The following is a 22,429-nucleotide window of genomic DNA, read 5'->3' on the forward strand; positions in this document are numbered from 1 at the left end:
CCAGAACCTTATTGGTTTAAATTGCTCAGTTCAAGTATTGCTTCAACTACCTAGCTAAAAATGCACTAAAAGCATTTCCATTAGTGGAACTGAATGCAGTGATAATTGTAGAATTTACTCTCATGCTATTTGCTTACCTTGTTAACACACTTAAAAAAGTCATTGGCTTCCAGTAAAATTTCTTGTCTCCGATCCATCTGTTCCCAGAACTCAGCATAGACTGCCATTAATTTTTGATTGGAGTTGTTTAGTTTTTCAATGTCTGCGCAATCCTTCACATCAGCTAATCTGTTGGCCTCTGTTTTTAGATTGTCTATAACCGGAGTCCATTCCTATTGAATAGGATATAAAAACAAATGCAGATAAAAAAAATAACTTGATTTTGCTAAAGTGGAACTCCACTCAAAAAACAGCTGTATTCGATATTTTTACATTCTTTAATGCAATAATATGAGAATGTACTTTTGCTGGAGGAAAGAAAAATGTGTTTTGTTGCTGATAATCCACTGTTTGCTTTCATCTTCTAGCCTGCACTAAAATATTTCATTTTCAATTAAAGGTGGCTACAGGCAATACATATACACTTCTTGTAGTTTATTTTTATTTTTTTTATAAATCATCCTTACTGGGGCTCATTCAGTAAAGCAATGCAAAGTACAATAAAGATGTTCAATGTGTAATACACAGGAAGCAATCAGTCTGTAGCATTGTTGGTACACTTATACACTTGTAACACCTACTAGTGTGCTAGAAGGATAGTGCATGATTTTGTGAGAGTAGGTGAATTTCCAGGCTTGGCTGGCAGCCAAGCCTGGGGGTGTTTTGATCTGGGTTGGAAGTAACTCAGAGTAGAGCTGGATGATTGACAGGAAGCATCACCAAGACCTCCCACTTATTTCCAGAATGTTCTAGTGTTTTCTGGAAAGGAAGGAGGAGAGGGGAGGTGGAGCTCTCTGGGGTGTTCTGGGGAGACCTGACCAATCCCCAACCTAGATTGGCAGGGGGCAAGCCTCCTAAAATACCCATGGTCAGCCCAGTGGAGGAGGAGTTGATCAGGTGGAAGCTGGAGATGGAGTGCTAGGTTGTCAGGCAGTTGAGGGAGCTCCCCAGTCTGGGGGGTGACCTTGGGCCTGGGGCTTGGGTGCAGACAGGACCCTTTTCATGACACATGGAGGTGTCCTGTACAGGTGGCATGGGAGCAGGAGAGGACAGCGGGAGAGCACTGTCAGGTAAAGTCTCTAGGAGAAAAACAATAGGTCACAGCCAAGAGAGCTGGTGAGTGACACACAGTCAGGAGAGGACTGGGGAGGCACACTTGAGAGGACTGAGAGAGTGCAGTCTGAGATGGGTGCAGAGCCAGAGGAGTGGACTGGGGTGTCACGTCCTAGGTCTATCCACATACTTTTTCTACACCAAAGGGGCCTGCTGTCCCTGCCTGCAAATGGCATTCACCTTAGACCTGGCTGAGCCAGTGTCAGGCCAAAAATATAGTGCTAGCTGGTCTGGGAAGTGCAAGCAAGTTATGTGCTAGAGGTGTTGAGGAGAGATAGTCTGCAAGCAAGTGATGTGCTGGAGTTGAAGATTGGAGATGTATATACTGGAGGTGTTTATAGTTGGTCCTATGTACATTGTTCTGCAAATCAGTTTGGGCATCTCATAAAAATCCCATCCCCATCCAAATGTATTTAATAAAATACAAAACAAAGTTCAAGGACTGGTTTTCTGTCTGAGGGTGAAAGAGAACTTTGTGTCTGGTTGGGTAGGGTGACAGACAGGCTACAACACCCAGCAGCCCTCAAGAGGGTACTGTTACACATTATATTGTCAAAAGTATTGGGACTCTACACGCACATGAACTTTAATGGCATGCCAGTCTTAGTCCATAGAGTTTAATATTGAGTTGGCCCACCCTTTGCAGCTATAACAGCTTCAACTCTTCTGGTAAAACTGTCCACAAGGTTTAGGAGTGTTTCTAGGGCCAGGCACGGATGTTGGATGAGAATACCTGGCTTGCAGTCTCTGCTCCAATTCATCCCAAAGGTATACTATCAGGTTGAGGTCAGGACTTTGTGCATGCCAGTCAAGTTCCTCCACCCCAAACTCACTCATCCAAGTCTTTATGGACCTTGCTTTGTGCACTGGTGATTACTCATATTGAGACAAGGAGGGGCCATCCCCAAACTGTTCCCACAAACCTGGGAGCATGAAATTGTCCAAAATGTCTTTGTATGCAAACGCCTCAAGAGTTCCCTTCACTGGAACTAAGAGGCCAAGGCCAACATCCTGAAAAACAACCTCACACCATAACTTCCCCTCCACCAAATGATTTGGACCAGTGCACAAAGCAAGGTTCATAAAGACATGGATGAGCTTGATTTGACTGGACTTGACTGGACTGCACAGAGACCTGACCTCAAGCCAGTAGAACACCGTTGGAATGTATTAGGGTGGAGACTGCGTGCCAGACCTTCTTGTCCAACACTAGTGCCTGACCTCACAAATTCACTTCAGGAAGAATGGTCAAATATTCCCAGAGCCACACTCCTAAACCTTGTGGACAGCCTTCCCAGAATAGTTGAAGCTGTTATAGCTGCAAAGGGTGGGCCAACTCAATATTTAACCCTACGGACTAAAACTGGGATGCCGTTAAAGTTCATGGGCATGCAAAGGCAGGCGCCCCAATACTTTTGACATTATAGTGTATGCCATAACTATTTTTGAGGCCTAGTTTAAATAAAATTAAAAATGTGTTCTATTTACATATTAAAGCATAAGTTTAATTAGATATATAATTTTTTTAATCAACAAATGTACCGTATATACTCGAGTATAGGCCGACCCGAATATAAGCCGAGGCCCCCAATTTACCCCCAAAAAAACTGGCAAACTTATTGACTCGTGTATAAGCCGAGGGTAAGACATGCCTGTCCATCCCTGTGTGTGTGTCCGTCCATCCCTGTGTGTCCGTCCATCCCTGTGTGTCCGTCCATCCATCCCTGTGTGTGTGTGTGTCCATCCATCCATCCATCCCTGTGTGTGTGTGTGTCCATCCATCCATCCATCCCTGTGTGTGTGTGTCTCCATCCATCCATCCATCCATCCCTGTGTGTGTGTGTCTCCATCCATCCATCCATCCCTGTGTGTGTGTGTATCCATCCGTGTGTGTGTGTGTGTGTGTGTGTGTGTGTGTGTGTGTGTGTGTGTGTGTGTGTGTGTGTGTGTGTGTGTCCAGCCTACCTGTGTCCCGAGCCTTTGTCCCGAGCCTCCGTCCCGTGCCTTGCCTCCTTGCCTCCGTGCCTCGCCGCCGTGCCTTGCCTCCGTCCCGTCCCGTCCCGTCCCGTGCCGTGCCTTGCCTTGCCTCCGTCCCGTGCCCTCTTCGTCGGCGCCTCGGCGGCCATTGTAAAATTCAAAAGCTGCGCCGCCGCCTTCGCCTGTGATAGGCGGAACACTGAATTTCCCAGCAGCCTGTGTTCCGCCTATCACGTACATCGTATCATCCTCGTCCGTAGTACGAGGATGATACGATGTCCGTGATAGGCGGAACACAGGCTGCTGGGAAATTCAGTGTTCCGCCTATCACAGGCGAAGGCGGAGCCGGAGGCGCGGCTTTTGAATTATAGAATGGCCGCTGTCTGTCTGCTCGACACGCTGATCGAGCGGGCAGACAGCGATGACTCGAGTATAAGCCGAGGGGGGCACTTTCAGCCTCAAAAAAGAGGCTGAAAATCTCGGCTTATACTCGAGTATATACGGTAGTTTACATTGAATTAAAATTGTTTCTTGTGCTGGTGGCTGTTGTCTTATTTAAAATATTCCATCCTCTGGACCCCCATGCCCACACAGCAGTAATCTTCCAGTACTGCAGAGGTTAATACAGCCAATGAATGGTGACTGGAGGAGGTGAACAATTCACCTACCCCATCCTCCATTCACAGAGTGTTTATCATTGCTGGAAGCTGTAGTTCAGCTTCCATGAAAAAAGATGAGAGACAGAAAAGTTGGGCAGTGTCTATGACATGGTTATCCAGCAGTTGTATTAAACCCCACAGCACTGGAAAATTACTACTGCAGTGGTATGGGAGAAGCATGAATGTTTCGAGATGACAAGTGATACTTCTCACTGAATGTAAGTACCGTCTCTTGTGAAGATTTTTGTTTTTTATTCCAAAATCAGGCTAACTAACCATATGACCATTATCCCCAAGGCACTTTTAGAAAAAAAAGTAAACCTTTCCAGTATAGAAACTCCTCTTGCTATGTATGAAGTCTTGTTACAGTCATGAACCATCAGGAACTGTTTTGTTGCTCTTTCTTTGTCCTATTACCATGAACCAACCAAAGCTTCCCTTCCATTTTTTTAGTCCTTGTGATGCAGTATGAGCCCTTGTACACACAGTCGGACATTCTGACAACCAAATCCGTCGGATTTTGTCTGACGGATTTTGTCCGAAACTGTTGCATACACACAGTCGGACAAAGTTGTCAGAAAATCCGATCGTACTAAACGTGATGATGTTATTTCGTTAGGACGGGACTACGTTCAGGCTAGTAGCCAATAGCTTTGGTCTAGGAATTTGATCTGAGCATGCGTGGCACTTTGTCTGATCGGAATTCTCTAAACATAATCGGACAAAGTCCGATCGGATCATGTTGTTGGAAAATTTTATAGCCCAGCTGGAAAACTTGGTCCGTCGGATACTCCGACAGAAATAGTCCGATGGAGCCCACACACTGTCGGATTATCCGACAACACGGTCCTATCGGACATTGTCCATCGGAATGTCTGACCGCATTTACAAGGGCTTAGAATGAAAACAGGCATAATTTAACAGACCCCGTTCGTGGGGGAGATGTACTGACCCTGTTGGAATCTGAACATAAAGCTAGAAGATTACGCTAGCAATGCCTTATAAACATGCATCGATGGACCTTGCAGCTGCTTTGTATCGTGGCTAAAAATAAAATTTAGGAACTGTAGAAAAAAAAAAAAAAAAGAAGAGCAGAAGATTTAATAGATGGAAAGTTGAAAATGACTGAAGTTCCACTTTAAAGGGGTTGTAAACCATTGTGTTTTTTTCTCCTTAACCACTTAGGCCCTGGACCATTTTGCTGGCCAAAGACCAGAGCACTTTTTGCGAATTCGGCTCAGCAACTCAGTTTATTTGTAACAACTTAAAAGTACTCACATTTAGTACGATAAAACACGTATTGTAAAAAGCGTTCGGAACTTCCGCTCGGCTAGCACGCCGTTTGCACTGAAGGTGTACGTATCTGGCCACGCCCTACGCGTTTCGTCATTCAGACGTCATCTGGGGCCGAGCGGAAGTTCCGAACGCTTTTTACAATACGTGTTTTATCGTACTAAATGTGAGTACTTTTAAGTTGTTACAAATAAACTGAGTTGCAAACATACTATACCATGGAAAGTCCTCTTTTTTACCATATGTAATACGAGGTACAACATCCCCATGGAGGAACGAGGGATCTCCCCAGCATTCCAGCAAAGACAGCCCAAGAAGCGACACAGTGGCTTATACTGTGGAGGCTGATCCACCCCGGACGGGGTCGTATTTCTGGTGAGAGCAAAATTCATAAACACGAACGGATAAGCGAAGTTACTCCCTCCATTCCTCTTCTATACATAGAAAATCTTTTTTCACTATCTAATTTTCATTTTTATTTTTTATTTTTCAATTTTTACCCTATTAGACTTTCACATCTGATTTGTCGCTGCAAGATTTTTTCACATTATTTATTTTTTATTTTTTATATTATGGACTAAATCTCTATTTCTTATATATTTTTTATATTTTTTATATTATGGACTAAATCTCTATTTTTTCTTGTATTTTTTCCCAATTTTCATATCTATAATTGGGAATTTTTTGAAACCTAACACAGTGTGTATATATTTGTTGCACTTTTCATATTTCATTTTTCACTTGTGTTCACAATTGTACAAATTTGAATTTTTTGGTTTTTGCTTTATGGTCATTTGATTGAATTTGTATACCAAAGCTCTTGGTTACGCCATCACCACAGTCACAGGCACATTGAGTATTTTTTAGTATTTTTTAGAATTTCACTGTTGATTATAGATTGAGTTTAGTAAACATAGCATCAATTATTCATCCATTTATTTTAGGCATCTAATTCATTTATTGTGTAATTCACATCTATATATATATTTTTTATTCCTATTCCTATTCTCACCCTTATTTTTATATTAATTTTTTATATTAATTTATTAACCAGCACGCTGGAAAATTTATATTCATTTTTGTATTTACAATTTAATATTGACTGATACTTAGCACTATATTATTTATTGGGTCTATCATTTTAGTATATCTTGGTTCATTCAGGATTTTTTAGAGTTTAAAATCATTAGCCAGCAAGCTGAAAAATCTGTACATTTCTATGACATTTATATTTAGTGAGTTCAAAAAGGTATAGCGCCATATCTATTTTCTCTACCTCACCTTTCTTACTGTTCCATCCATTAGGACGGAAACAAAATAGAGGCTGCTCTTACCTACATTACATTATATTATATTATATATACTCTCTGTTTAACAAATCCCATAGCGCGCCCTATCCTTTTATTTTTATTTTCTTAGTAAATCAACCCCATAGTGTGATACTAGTGTCGCGCTTTGCCTGCAGTGCTGTTACAAGATCAAAGCTGGTTTGCTACAGATGTGCTATAGCGCCTTGGTTTATGGAAATATATATTGGATGTAGTCCTTGTCTGTTTTAGATAACAGTATATGATGTGGCTAATTCAGTTTAGAAAAGCAAAGTCAGCCTGCAGTGAACTTATCATTGTGACGCTTTGAGCCTATTAACCACCTTGTAATAGACAGTGTGCTTGCAGTACACCTGGCATCTCCTCAGGCTACACCATTATCTTCTCTTATCTCAGTGGTATTCTCTCAAAATTGAGCTTCATAATGTGCATTTACCTCTGGAAATAAGCTCATTTATCTGACGAGGCATTTGGAAATGTCTGCTCTCTCCAGAAGCTGTGAAAATAGCTGCACACTCACACACATAGATCTCTTGTTTGTACCTTTGCAGGATGTTGAAATACTTAGCAGTCATTTAAGTAATGTAGTTCCTGCATGTTCTTTTACAAAATAAAATATTTAATTCTAATTTAAATGTTTTCTTCCATTGAATATGTCAGTAGTAGACATTGGTAACCATTTTATCAAAGTGGATGTAAACCCTCACATATACCCAGTGAAGTGAACAGCCTCAAATGATACACAGAGATGAAACAAATCTCCCTACATAAGTTTTGTGTAAGGCTGACCGCAGGTCAAGCCTGTATTTGTAGGAGGAGTCAGGCTGCATAAAGCCTGCCCTCCTCTGCCTCCTCCTCGTGGACGTTGGGTCTCGTGTGGCTGACGTCAGAGGAGGGCGACATTCTTCGGCTCTGCCGCTCGTGGACGGGGGTGTTTTTGCCGCCGACTCCGTTTGTGGGCAGAGTTCATCCGCCGGCAGCTTCTGTCTGCACAGGGGAACCTTCCTCCCCCCACCTCCTTTTCCGGCTGCCTCTGCTGGAGGGGAGGGGAGGGAGGTTTTCTGTCTCAGGCTCCCCCTTGTCACCCACCCGCCTCCTTCTCCCGCTGTCACTACCGGAGGGAAGGGGTGCCAGCCACAGGCATCCCTCGTGTGGTGCTGCGGGGGGGGGGGGGGTTCACTGTAGGCTCCGGTCACCACAAGGGAGCCCTTCTCCCACCCGCCTCCCTCCGGCTGCCCCTGCCGTGGGGGAGGGGGGTGTTAGCTGCGGGCACATTTACTCTCACGACGGGGGTATCATACCCTCCAACATGACCCTCCAGAAGTTGGAAAAGCTGCTGACCTTCTGTCAATCTTTTTGGTGACACTCAGCTCTGGTATATCTCACCCTCCAATATGACCCTCTATAATGCGGACACTTTTCTTCTGTTTTTTCTACACAGTCCTGCCTCTTTCTCCTTGTTCGGGTTCTCCTTTAATTTGCCATATGTTTCAATACACCTTGTATGATACACATTCACCAGATTACATTTATTCATAATTGTGTACTCTGCTAGACCAGGCATGACATGAACGTAGACCAGGCTGGAGAGGGAACAGTTCCGTTGCAAAAATTATACATTACCTCACCTCAAGTCCAAGAACTGCTTCCACAGAAGTTACAGTCCTTTAGTGCAGGGCTATTTACTTAACTCATGGATTAATGCTTTAAGTAGAACAATCCCAACAAGCTGCTATCCACGTGTAATATTCACCGCTTCACCCTACACTGGGATTTTTCAGTTTGCAAGACAAGAATCTTATAACCAACAGGCAGAGGTTGATTGTCACAGGGACATGTCAACAAAGCAGTTGACTTTTTTACATACACGGAAGCTGTTTTAACATATACACATACTGTTCAAGGTATCTACTGTTTCAATTTTGACCTTTAAAAACTGTTTGTATCACTCTCTGCCATGCCTGGACAGGAATATAACAGAGATTATTATACTTTAACTTCTTCACAAAGGCTCTTTTAACATTACTCTCAATTATCTTTTAAGTGGACCTATTTCCCCAAACTTACAAAACATGGCTGCATGCTGATGTCTAAACATTTTGAAGTCAAACTAAATACTGCTTTTAACTTATCCCGCCTGAGCTCCACGTGGTGTGCAACCCCCCGCCTGAGCTCCACGTGGCGTGCAACCCCCCGCCTGAGCTCCACGTGGCGTGCAACCCCCCGCCTGAGCTCCACGTGGCGTGCAACCCCCCGCCTGAGCTCTACGTGGCGTGCAACCCCCCGCCTGAGCTCCACGTGGCGTGCAACCCCCCCACCTGAGCTCCACGTGGCGTGCAACCCCCTGCCTGAGCTCCACGTGGTGTGCCCCCCCGCCTGAGCTCCACGTGGCGTGCCCCCCCGCCTGAGCTCCACGTGGTGTGCCCCCCCTGAGCTCCACGTGGCGTGCCCCCCGCCTGAGCTCCACGTACTATGTGCTGGTTGCGTTCTTGGGCAATTTGCGTTCTTGGGCAATTTGCGTTTTTTGTGCTATCAATATTTTCGTGCCATTCATGTTCTCGTGCTATTTACGGTTTTCTCATGCAATTTTACGTTCTTGTGCATTTTATGGTGGTCTCAGGCGATTTCGGTCTCAGGCGATTTCGGTCTCAGGCGGTTTCGGTCTCAGGCGGTTTCGGTCTCAGGCCATTCACATTCTTACACGATTACGTTCTCAGAGCAATTACGTTTTCATGCGTTTTGCGTGTTTCATGCGTTTTGCGTTTCATGCATTTTGCGTTCTCATGCAGTTATGTCCTCGTTTCATTTTACGTTCTCATGCAGTTATGTCCTCGTTTCGTTTTACGTTCTCATGCAGTTATGTCCTCGTTTCATTTTACGTTCTCATGCAGTTATGTCCTCGTTTCGTTTTACGTTCTCATATGCTCGTTTCGTTTTACGTTCTCATGCACTCATGTTCTCGTTTCGTTTACGTTCTCATGCAATCATGTTCTCGTTTCCTTTACGTTCTCATGCAATCATGTTCTCGTTTCGTTTTACGTTCTCATGCATTTTATGTTTCTCGTTTCATTTTACGTTCTCATGCAATTATGTTCTCGTTTCATTTTACGTTCTCATGCAATTATGTTCTCGTTTCGTTTTACGTTCTCATGCAATTATGTTCTCGATTCGTTTTACGTTCTCATGCAATTATGTTCTCATTCGATTTGACGTTCTCATGCTTTCTTTTCACGCACGGTTCTCACTCGTTTTACGGTTTCACATGCAATTGCCATTTCTCATGCAATTCACAGTTTATGCAATTCACGGTTTTCGATGCAGTTGGTGTTTTTTCATGAAGTTACGGTTCTTACGCAATTTTGTTTTTTCATGCGATTTAGGTCTCTCATGTGATTTGCTTATGAAGTTGGTGTTTCTCATACATTTGATGGTTTTCCATGCAATTTTACGGTTTCTCATACAAATTGCGTTCTCATGCGTTTTGCTGGCAGTTGACAGTTTTTAAACGACTTACAGTTCTTATGCTTTTATGGTTCTCATGAATTTATGGTTATCAGGCTTTTTTACGTTTCTCATGCAATTTACGTATCAGATGTAATGTTCGTGGCTGTTGTTATTTACGTGTTTCACGCAACTTCTTGCGTTTCCCTTGTTTCTGACGTTTCCCCATGTTTTTCTAGCATTTTCTGACGTATTTCCATGGTTCTGACGTATTCACGGGTTTCCTTACGTGTTGTCCTGTGTTTCCTTCCGTATTTCCCATGTGCCGCACGTTTCATGTCTTATGCCTTTCATGTCATTGGCCTTGTGTAATTTCATGATTCTCAGGCATGTTACGTTCCTCATGCTTGTTAAGTGTCGGATGTATTGTACGTGTCTGATGCTATTTACGTGTCTCATGCATCTTCTCGCGTTTCCCATGTTTCTTTTGTTTCTCGTGTTTTCTTGCCTTTTCTCGTGTTTCTTAGATATTCCTATATGCCGCACGTTTCGTGTCTTAGGCTTTTCTTTTCTCCTATGTACCCCTCAGGGTTTTCTCTTGTGTACCCCCCAGGGTTTTCTCTTGTGTACCCCCCAGGGTTTTCTCTTGTGTTTTCATAAATTTGCGTTTCTCGTGCAACCTGCATTTCCTAGGCAGGTCGTGTTTTCTAGCAGCCTCGGTTCTTATGCCGCTCACGGTGATCAGATCACGCTACTCATGTTTTCGTTCAGTCACGTTTCCTTATCGCAGGTACCGTTCTTGTCGCAGGTATTCTTTGTCTGATCACGATTCTCTCGCTAGTTTGTGTTCCTGATCAGTTGAGTGTCATTCCTCACTATTTTTAAATTTCCTAGCTGCGTCCAGCCGGAAGTTGCCCTGGAGTATAGAACGTTTCGTTAGTCAGTCTTTCGCTGATCCGCAGCTTCTACTGGCTCAGGGGCTTTCGTGGATCACGGGGCCCGGGCCAGTATCAGCAGGTTCCAATGACGCACTTTCTTTTCAGTTCCAGTTGTGGTAGATTGGTTTTCCATTTGGTTGGCACTGCAGCCTTGATCATTGGGTTTTGTTTTAAATTCCAGGAAGGCCCATGACACTGCTTGGCATGTTTCCAGGTTAGGTTTCCAGTCCTGATGGTGATACAACTAGTTCCTTTTTGCTTTTCTGTTTTGTTTTGTTTTAGTTTCCTTTTTTGCCTCCTCCAGCTTGTATCAGCCCTCAGCACTTTCTGGGCGTATCGAGTTAAGTCTCAGCATTTCATGCTGAATGATCTGTCAGGTTGTTTATTTTCTGCACTTTTCGTTTGAAGCCATCCAGGGTTCCAGCAGTGTGGACTCCCTGCTGTGCTCAGCTGACTTTCCATTGTGGGTTTTATTTTATGACGTTCACGTACTCTCAGGTTTTCTTTTGCGTTGGTCACCGGGTTGGGGCTCAAGGGGGTGCTATACCTGGCTTTGTGGTTCCTGAAGCCAGGGGAGTGGCTACTGCCTTTCCTAGCGTTTCCTTCTCTGCGGCAAATACATAATTCATTTGCCGCCACTCCAGGTTAGACATTATTCGCTGTGTCATCTGGTTGTTGAGCTTTCTTCCTACTGTGTTATTTTTTTCCCCCTTTTAGGCATACTGACCACGTGACCCTGGCACACTTCAGGTCTTTGTTTCCTTGTTGCTCTTTGTTCCTTTTCTCACTATCCACAGAGTGACTCTGAGTACAAGTGTAAGGCTGACCGCAGGTCAAGCCTGTATTTGTAGGAGGAGTCAGGCTGCATAAAGCCTGCCCTCCTCTGCCTCCTCCTCGCGGACGTCGGGTCTCGTGTCCCACCCACCCATTCCCTTTTTCTTTTAATTTCATTCATTACATTTCATACTTGGGTATGCCCCCTTTTAGGCATACTGACCACGTGACCCTGGCACACTTCAGGTCTTTGTTTCCTTGTTGCTCTTTGTTCCTTTCCTCACTATCCACAGAGTGACTCTGAGTACAAACATGTATATCTGCTGTATTCAGCTTTATATCCTGTTTAGAAAGTGCATGTCCTGTTAGATTTTTCACTTCTTTATTCATCTGTAGGAGTGGATTATTGCTATACACTGTAAGAGCTGATTGGATGAAAGGCACACATCCCCTCTCCACACATGCTGAGGATGCCTGTGAATAGTTTAGCAGTCTGTTCAGGCTCCCATCTTGGAGAGATTGTCAAAAGTTATCAGGCTGATAACAGCAGAGCGGAGCAGGACAAAGCTACGGGACATAATGCTTTGAAGAGACATAACAAAACACTACAGATATATGTGCTCAAATTTCATAAATCTGGTTTACATCCACTTTAAGGCTAAGATGAGTATAAAAGCAGAGAAATACTACAACCGCATTCATTTGAGAAGTCCATAGAAAGCACCAATATTTCTATTCTGAGTAGATCGTGTAAGGGTGGAATCACTTATCAGATTCTTATTCATTTCAGCACTTCAGTGGTGAGATCTCTGCGCCTAGTCCTCTTCCATGACCATTTCAAAAGGGGTTGTTTGCTCTTTTTTTTCCGCAAAAGTGTAATGGAGCAGAAGTTTGAAACATCATGACAGGGAAGGTGGCAATGCTTTGAACCAATTTCTTAAATGATTGATATATTAATTTTGTGTGATGGACCTTAACGGAACCGTAATTACTTTATGGAGTTCTTTAACGCTGCTAAACTTTAAAAAAAAAAAAAAATTAAATCCGCTTAAATCCTTATTCCTTGTATAACTTATGAATAATAATATGTCACTTCCTCTGTGTAAGCAGGTAGAGTTTCATGCTGCCCCAGATGAGAGGAATAGTGTTAATTGCTTCCCCTGGTTCTTTCTTGGCAGGATTTTTCGAGTCCAACCCACTGGTTCTGTGTATTATAAAAGAGACAGGGCTCTGGCCTCAAGAGAGCATGGTCACTGCGGTTGGTTGTTCATTGCTTTTCTCCACGGTACAGTTGCCATAGTCTGTTCTGCTAGCCTGCCTAAATATGCCAATCCAGAATGCTTTCTAGTGAACATCTGACTTCATGAGCCTTTTACAGCAAAGGGGGATTGCTGGGGCCTGCAGCCTCCCCTGAAAATACCAATCCTGGACATTACCATCATGGACTCAACCAGTCATGGACTCTATCCTGTGCAGGTACGATGGAGCAGCCACAAACCTGAGTTAAGGATTTATTTTGGGAGACTGTTGCCTTTGTATTTCTTTGTCATGCCAAGAAATTTAAGTGAAGGTTTTGTCTTTGCCTAGTCTGACATTACTTAGACCCCAATTTTTAGCAGCGTTTTACCGTCGTATTTGTGGCGCATTTTGGCCGCTAGTGGGGCGCTTTTACCCCCGCTAGCGGCCGAGAAAGGGTTAAAACCGCTGGCAATACGGTGCAATAGCAGCGTTTTGCCAGCGGTATTACATCGCTGCCCCATTGATTTCAATGGGGAGCAGCGGTGGAGGAGCTGTAAACACAGTTATGGAAGAGGAAGAGTTAAGGAAATGCACACATGGAGTCCATCCTAAGTGCACGGCCCCATTCTGTTATTGGAAATTGGGTAGTGGAGACACGTTGGGCGGCTGGAAAGGACATTGGCTTTGCATGTCCCTCCTATATGCAACAGTGACGGTGAGGAGAGTTTACTACAGATCAGTTGTCTGTGCAAGTAAAGGTAGCCCATGTGTAAAGCAGCGATCCTATCCAAAATGTGAGGAGGGAAACATGGAGCAAGCGCCCCTAGTGGCCGTTTATGCTACCGACGTAGCATAATGGCAATTTGCGCAGCCAAGCCATGCTGCCGCAGGAAAACAGTGAAGGCTGGTCGGCTATCGGTTAAAACCTAACTCCTGTAAATTTAGTACCCCTTCCTTGCAGTGGCAAAGGTTTATTGCACTTTAGTATTGAACATTATAGTAAGAATTTCAACTTATATCATTTGATGAAGTATTCCAGTGTAAAATGCAATCGTTTTGCCAAATCAAAACAGTCAAGTGTGAATAGGCCTTAAACCTTTCATCTGACCAACAAATTATTGTACAGTAAAACCTTGGTTTGAGATTAACTTGGTTTGAGAGCATTTTGCAAGACAAGCAAAAATTTTCAATACATTTTGACTTGATATACAAGCAATGTCTTGATATACAATAGCGTCATGTCACAATTGAGTATAAAAGAGAAGAGAGTCACCTCTAAGTGTAGCAATATGGTTACATTTAATGAAGGTTCAACACATTGCTACACTTAGAGGCGCCTCTCTTCTCTTTTATACTCTCTAGCTCCTGATGGATTTTGCTTCTAATCTCCATATGGAGACTTCCATTTGTGGATGGACATTTTATGGTTACACAACCTGGTCGCATGGTCGCTATAATCTTTTTATAAGGACTATAAACTGAAGGACCTATGAATAAATGGTTGTGGAATGAATAATCTGAGTTTTCATTATTTCTTATAGGGAAATTTGCTTTGATATAAGAGTGCTTTGGATTACAAGCATGTTTCTGGAACAAATTATGCTTGTAATCCAAGGTTTTACAGTATTTGAAATTTTGGGCAGAATGTGTCCTTTGCCCACATACTTTGAGCTAGTGATCTCCTCTCGCATCTCAGAAAGCTGGGACACCTGCAATGTACGGTACATTTGAGGAAAAGCAAACTTTTAGCCTGTTTCTGTGTAATGTAGCCAGTAGATGGCAGTACAGGCACATCATTTTGGCCTGGGTGAGAAAAAAACAAGCAGGCATCAATCAAATATATTTTGCCCTTAGCAATCTTCCCTTGCAATGCTACTACATTCTCAGTTTCATTGATGTCATATTTAGATTTTTTTTTACTGCTAAATGTGTCATGTGGGAATACCGAAGCTTAAAATGATAAGGTAATATTATGTTAATCCAAATGTGTTACTTTTAAAACTGGATATAAATATTTAAGTCCAATACTATATTAAGGCAGTAAAGAAAATCCACTACCGACATTTACTTGGTTTCGCCACATGCATGGATGGCATAGCATGAAATATACATTTCGTTTGTTACATGTTTTTTTTAGTGGGGATCCATCACATATTATAATAACTTTTTTAGTAATGTGACTATATATTATATGCCGCTATACAGACTCTGCTGTTCTATGGGTTAATATTTTCCTCTAAGTTAAAATTTGAGTTAAAATTAGTTTTAACTATCAAAAACACTAATAGTCAATCAAACTAATGAAAGTTTTCAACCCTAAAGTGTATGTATAGGCAAAACTATTTTTGTTTTTAAGTATTGGATAGAGTAGAGAAGGATTAGTACTGCTGCCAAGTTTTACGGCTATTTACATTAAAATAAAAAGGTTCTTGTGTGCAGTAGCCCCCCTTGGCCTCCCTAATACATGGGCCCTATCTCTGTCCAGCAATGCCCACAAGTATCTCAGCCATCTGAGACTCTCCCGCCTGATTGGCTGAGATACAACAGCGGCACCATTGGCTCCCACTGCTGTCAATCAAAGTCAGTCAGTCAATCAGGAGAGAGAGGGTTGGACTGGGCCACAGTTTCGTGTCTGAATGGACAAAGGGAGCTGTGACTGGACTCGGCATCCCCAAAGCAAGCTGCTTGCTGTGTGGGGCACTCAACAGGAGGGAGGGGCCAAGAGGGGAAGGATCAAGGCTGCTCTGAGCAAAACCACTGCACAGAGCAGAGCAGGTCGGTATATCACATTTGTTATTTTTATTGAAAAAAAACAAGACCTTACAATCACTTTACCGTAAAGTGATTGTAAGGGTTAGTTTTTTTTTTTTTTTGTTAAATAACAAACATAGGATACTTACCTCCACTGTGTCAGTGACCCCGAACCTCGTCTTCTGGGGTCCCCCAGCGGCTCTCGCATTTCCTCCCCACACCAGATAACCCCCTAGGAGAAGCTCTCTCCCGGGGGGTTGCCTTGCGGGCACGCTCCCAAATCCAGCATTTGCGTCCATAGACACGATTGCCGGACTCAGCCCCACCCCCGGCGCTCGCATCATTGGATTTGATTGACAGCAGTGGAAGCCAATGGCTGCGCTGCTATCTATCTAATCAAAAGCCGGGACCACGTGGAGAGAGTGAAAGTGCGTCTTCGGCGACAGAAATACAGGGCTCAGGTAAGAAAACGGGGGGGGGGGGCTGGGGGGGCCGGTCACTGGCAGGTATGTTTTCACCTTAAAGCGGAAGTTCCATTTTTGAGTGAAGATGAACCCCTGACATGCCACATTTGGCATTTAATTTTTTTTGGGGGGGGGCAGATGCCCTCTTTTTAGAGGGATCCAGCTCCCACTTCCTCCCGGGACACAGCCACACCAGTAGGAAGTTCACCTCTTCCCCCTCCCTCTCGGCAATCATCTGGGACATGTCACAGGTCCCAGATGATTGCCTGGTCAGTCACAGTGCACAGCACCACTTGCGAATGCGCAGTGCGTGCCTGGCTGTAAAACCATAGCACCCACAGTGAAAATGCCGGCGCCACAGAGAGGATGGGGAGAGGAGCGGGGCTTCCCTCGCCTGCATTGCTGGACCTTGGGACAGGTGAGTGTCCGATTAATAAAAGTCAGCAGCTACACTTTTTGTAGCTGCTGACTTTTATATGGGTGGAACACCGATTTAATGCATAGGATGCATTAAGGTGAAAAAGCACGAGGGTTCACAACTCCTTTAACCACTTTCAGACCGGACCAATTTGCTGGTCAAAGACCAGACCACTTTTTGCGATTCGGCACTGCGTCGCTTTAACTGACAATTGCGCGGTCGTGCGACGTGGCTCCCAAACAAAATTGACGTCCTTTTTTTCCCACAAATAGAGCTTTCTTTTGGTGGTATTTGATCACCCCTGCGGTTTTTATTTTTTGCGCTATAAACAAAAATAGAGCGACAATTTTGAAAAAAACGCATTATTTTTTACTTTTTGTTATAATAAATATCCCCCAAAAATATATAAAAAAACATTTTTTTCCCTCAATTTAGGCCGATACGTATTCTTCTACATATTTTTGGTAAAAAAAATCGCAATAAGCGATTATTGATTGGTTTGCACAAAAGTTATAGCGTTTACAAAATAGGGATAGTTTTATAGCATTTTTATTAATAATTTTTTTTTTTTTTTTTTTTACTAGTAATGGCGGCGATCTGCGATTTTTATTGTGACTGCGACATTGTCGGGGACCCATCGGACATTTTTGACACATTTTTGGGACCATTGTCATTTATACAGTAATCACTGCTATATAAATGCAGTGATTTCTGTGTAAATGACACTGGCAGTGAAAGGGTTAACCTGTGGGTGGCAGTGTAGGGGTTAAGTGTTCCTAGGGGTGTGTTACTAACTGTGGGGGGGTTGGGCTTTCATTTAGTGTACACTGATCTCTGCTCCAATCACATGGAGCAGAGATCAGCGTCACTATTTGCTAGGCAGAATGAGAAAATGTTGTTTATACAGCATTTCCTCCATTCCGCCGCTCCGTGAGACGATCGCGGGGATGCCCGCGGCGATCGAGTCCGCGGGTCCCGCGACCGGACTCACGGAGGTCCCGACCAGCGCGGGAGCGCGCCGCCGGCGGCGCGCTCCCGATGCCACGGCGGCAACGAATATTGGACGTACATGAACGCCAATATGCCTGCCCGTGCCATGCTGTCGACGTACATCGTCGTGCGCTGGTCGGGAAGTGGTTAAACCGTGAAAAATAACAAAACTTTTTTTTTTAACAGAAAACCAAGCTTTTTTGTTAAATTTTAGTTTTGAATAGAGAAAAGAGGAATTAGAACACAGGTAAGGTGTGTATTGCTGCCTGTGCCCCTGTTAGGGAGATTTAATCTCTCTATTTGTCACATTTAACGCTATCACTGAAAGTGAAAAAAATAATAATAATTTTGTGTTGTCCTCAGAAGAGTAATAGAGGGGACGTTTTCCAATGTGGACACTAGTTCTGGTGACCCTGGTGACAGCCAGAGATTCCTTCACTCTTCACTTTCATTTTCATGTTTTGTCTATGAGACAAGATGTGAATGGATAATTCCCCAATGGGACACATATGGCAAAAAAAAAAAAAAAACAACTGACAGGGTTTGTAATCCTCCATTACTCTATCCAGAATGTAAAAATGTCTTGCCTTTAGTTCTTCTTTAAAGTGGTACTAAATTTAATATTTTTTTTAATATAACAAACATGTTCTATTTACCTGTTCTGTGCATTGGTTTTGCACAGTGCAGATTCCCATCTTTTTGGGTCCCTCGCCAATGCATTTGGCTCCTCCCCTCTTCCAAGTGCCCCCAGTAGCAAGCTGCTTGCGGTGGGGGTACTCGAGCAGGCTTGCTCCTGAGCTGTGCTCCTGTGAATGGGCAGAATACTTTTATACACAGAGTGCCGCTTGGCACCCCCCCCCCCCCTTTTCCCTGCTCTCTCCTAATTTGCTCACTGGCTGTGATTGACAGCAGTGCTGCTGTGTGAGCCAATGAAGAGACAGAAACCCAGGAGACCCGCTACTCTCGTGCACATCGCTGGATTGAGATGGGTCTCAGTCAAGTATAAGATGGGGCTGGGGGTGGGAGGGAGCTGCACATAGAAGATTTTTTACATCAATACATAGAATATATTAAGGTAAAAAAACTTCTGCCTTTAGAATCACTTTAAATGACCTTCCAATTCATAGTCAGCTTCGATCTCGACCTAAGACCCTATCGTTTTTTTATTTATTACAATTGGCTGCTCAGAGATTGTTCTTGTGTGTTTACTTAGGAAGAAGAGATGATGACATCTACCAGTTGCTACAGAGAGAAATAGTATGAATATACCGTACGCTGTAAAGATCCTTTGTCTGGTAAGACTGAATGGTTGGCTTTAACTGAAATGTTATTTGGATGCAATATAATGATTTCATGTAATGGCTTACAGTTAAACTGCTTTCTGATCTACTAAACTAATAATTTATTTGGCATATTTATGTCACATATTCTATTAGGCTCATAATGTGTAATGTGTGTGTGAATCAATCTCAATCTCCTAAATGTATCAATCCCTCACAAGCACTCGTCAAGAGTGCCTACTGTGCTCGTCATTTCTTCTCTCCTCCTCCTTGCATAGAAGCCTTACTATCACTTCCTGTAATAAAAAAATACTCTATGTATGGAGGAGGGGGACCTTTCATTCATTCACTCATCCTCCATTTATAGATCTCTTTTTATTTATAGACGTTAAAGTACAGCTAATCTGATTAGAGGAGGGGCGCTGTTGGCACTGTTGATGAGTGCTGACTGTTGAGGGGTCATAGTTGGCACGGTTGATGAGTGCTTGTGACAAGTCCAGTGCTCATATTATCCTGCAGTAGGTGATTATAGGTACAGGTATGGGGGGGATCAGCGGATTTCAACTGCATGGATTTCCTCTCGGTACTCTGGTTTCCTCTAACACTCCAAAGACATGCTGATAGGTAGACATGTGCAATTAGTTTTGTTCTGAATTAGTTTTTCATAAAAAATCTATAAATTTGTTAATTTGGAAATATTAGAATTAACGAAAACACGTTTAACAAATTTTTCCTGAAACGAAAATTGGAAAATTCTGAAATTCGAAACTCGAAAAATCAAGTCTGAAACTTTTAAATTGCGAAAATTCAAAATAACGAAAATCTTAAAATAAGAATGAATATCCGAAAATGTAAAAACTCAAAAATTTTAAAATCTGAAATAATAACTAACTAATTATAATAACTATTACTAACTATTAAATTATAGGTATTGGAATTTCCTTTCAAATTTGGCTGTTAGTGAATGTAACAAATATGAATTTGTTCGAAGTTACGAATTATCCAAAATAATGAATGCTGCACCTAAACGAATGGAATGTAACAAATTAATAATAATAAATAATAATAATAAAAAACTTTTTCTTCTTATTATTATTTATTATTATTAATTTGTTACATTCCATTCATTTAGATGTGGCATTTGTTATTTCAGATAATTCGTAACTTTGGATAAATTCATATTTGTTACATTCACTAACAGCCAAATTTGAAAGGAAATTCCAATACCTATAAATTAATAGATAGTTATTATGAGTTAGTTAGTTAGTTTTTGAATTTTCAAATTTTTGTTCTTGCTTATTTTTGGATTTTTGAATTTCCGAATGTTCAAATCTTCGGATTTTCGAATTATTGAATTACGAATCTTTGAATTTCCAAATTTTAGAATTTCTGAATTTTGATCTTAACGAATGAGTATAAAATTGAGTTGAAAAAGAATAAAGTACAAAAAAGTGACAAAAGAGAGGGGTCAATAAAGTCCAAATGCACAAAGGCTAAGATCACAATAGCTATGGAAAATAGAAACTCCTCAGGTAGTGCAAGAAAAGGAAATTGGAAAGGTAAATCTTCCACCTTAATAGAGCCACCGACACACAGGTTAAGATGTACTCTTACCGAAACACCAGGACCCTCTAATTAGGACTAAGGTCAAGTCAGCCTTAGTGCATCCACCTTTGGCAAGGTCCAAGGGGAAGCAGCGGTGATGGTGCATACTCCACATAAAATTCCAACAGACTTGGACTCTGGTTATCTGGTGACATTCCAGCCATGACTCAAATAAAACAAAAAGAGTTCCAATAGTGTAAAACCTTCTTAAGGGAGTTTATTGGGCTAAAATCTGTACTTTCAAACGTAGTAAGGCAAAACAGCAACAAACAACTGCTGTACTGCTACCAGAACACAGCACTGTGTACTGTATGCAGCTGATTCTACTTACAGTTTATACCAGCCTTTCTCAACCTTTTCAATACAGAGGAACCCTTGAAATAGTTCTTCAGTCTCGAGGAACCCCTGCTAAAAATTTGAAATATACAACTCATGATACATTAGTGTGATGGTCAGTGAGAAGAATGGTCCAACACTTGTGGTCATTGGGAAGATTTACCTCCTTACAGATAGATAAAAAGATCAATGGTGTCAGTGGGAACTTATCTGAGAGTCAGAAATTGCAGAATGCTGAAGGAAGCCCCTGGAACCTCTGGAGGAACCCTGGTTGAGAATCACTGGTTCATACAGTGCTTACAGAGGGCACACGTGTTAGTAATGGAAATACGTTTTGGGTCAACTTGGTCCAAGCAAACTATTTATTAAATGAAAACCTGGAGTTAGGTTTTAAATGGTCAAGTGATTCCACAACACCAAGAGATTCCCCATGTTCCTGTGTGAATCCAATCCTCACACAAAGTATTTGATATATTAACAAACACATTAGATGTCATTTTAGAACCATGTAACCACCCCCAGGTAATTAACTAGTGTATGCTAGATATGACTCTGTGTGTATATAAAAGAAAAAAGTTCATTGTTCTCTCACCGTGGCATTACGGACAAGTTGTTTGTGTTTGTGAAGCAATTCCTCATTCTCTGTCAGAGATGCCCCAAGCTGGAGGTTTGTCAAATATAAATCCATATGTTTTCTTAACCAACACATAACCTACAGAAAAATAAAAATTCCATCAGTTTATGAATAAATAGCTAGCTTCCTATAGAATTCTATAACATTTATAAACATGAATATGAATGCCCTTAGGTTAAGCACACCCTGGGCTGTTTTGATTGCTGTTCTAAGAGGGTCAATTGCAGCCTGAGGATATAATATAAATGAAGGAAACAGCATCAACACCAACAGTTCCAGGTCTGCAATCAATTTGTAGTGACTTACCATTATATATAATTTTTTTCAATAATACTGTATGGCTAACAAGTACAGGTTTATTACATCTACTGTACAATCTTCATAAAAACCTTCCTTCAATTTGGAAAGAGCAAAATAAGTCCAAAAGTCCAATTAGTTTTGTCCTTTCAAGTTATTGTAGGTCCCTCTCAAGGGGGTGCAAAGGGAAGCAGAGAGAGCTCTAGGCTCGGCCAAGTATGGTATTTACATAGGTCACTGGTTCAAACTGGACCAATGCAAATAGGTATAAAATATCCATGCGTGGAGTTCATCTTTAAGCTGTATGTTTAGCTGTTTGCTTTGAGTCCACTTTTGGATTAGTCAAGCATGAGAAGCATGCTTGATCAGTCCAAAAGTGGACTCAAAGCAAACAGCTAAACATGCAGCTTAAAGATGAATTCCAGGCATGGATATTTTATACATAGTTACATTGGTCCAGTTCGGACCAGTGTACCTATGTAAATACCATACTTGGTTGATACCCCTGGAAGGTGGAAATTACTGAAGTAGACACCACCAGTGATCTGCACTTGCTTCTGGGTGCTTTGCCAAGTGGCTGCCCTGCTACATTGTGAACACAGGTCAGCAGCTTGGCAGCAACGCCATTCAGAAAATGCTAAATTAATGCAAAGTGTTCTCTGATTGGATGAGATAAAAAAGTGGGGTGATGATGTAACCAGTGTACTGTGGACCAATTTAACAATGTACAATT

At 42.3% G+C, this 22,429-nt stretch overlaps 1 protein-coding gene across 2 annotated transcripts in view; it reads right to left on the reverse strand.

Annotated features, from left to right (window-relative positions):
• CCDC141 (coiled-coil domain containing 141) overlaps positions 1 to 22,429 on the reverse strand; it is a 232,130-nt gene that overhangs the window by 104,281 nt on the left and 105,420 nt on the right. For both annotated transcript variants that reach the window (XM_077448107.1, XM_077448106.1), the window contains exons 6-7: positions 21,358 to 21,477; positions 138 to 332 (exon numbers count right to left, since the gene is read on the reverse strand). In XM_077448107.1, the coding sequence (XP_077304233.1) occupies positions 138 to 332; positions 21,358 to 21,477 (315 nt within the window). The remainder of the gene's footprint in view (positions 1 to 137; positions 333 to 21,357; positions 21,478 to 22,429) is intronic.

Source organism: Lithobates pipiens, unplaced genomic scaffold (assembly GCF_037356315.1).
Source record: "Lithobates pipiens isolate NorthernLeopardFrog02 unplaced genomic scaffold, aLitPip1_a1.2 Scaffold_22, whole genome shotgun sequence".
NCBI lineage: Eukaryota > Metazoa > Chordata > Amphibia > Anura > Ranidae > Lithobates > Lithobates pipiens.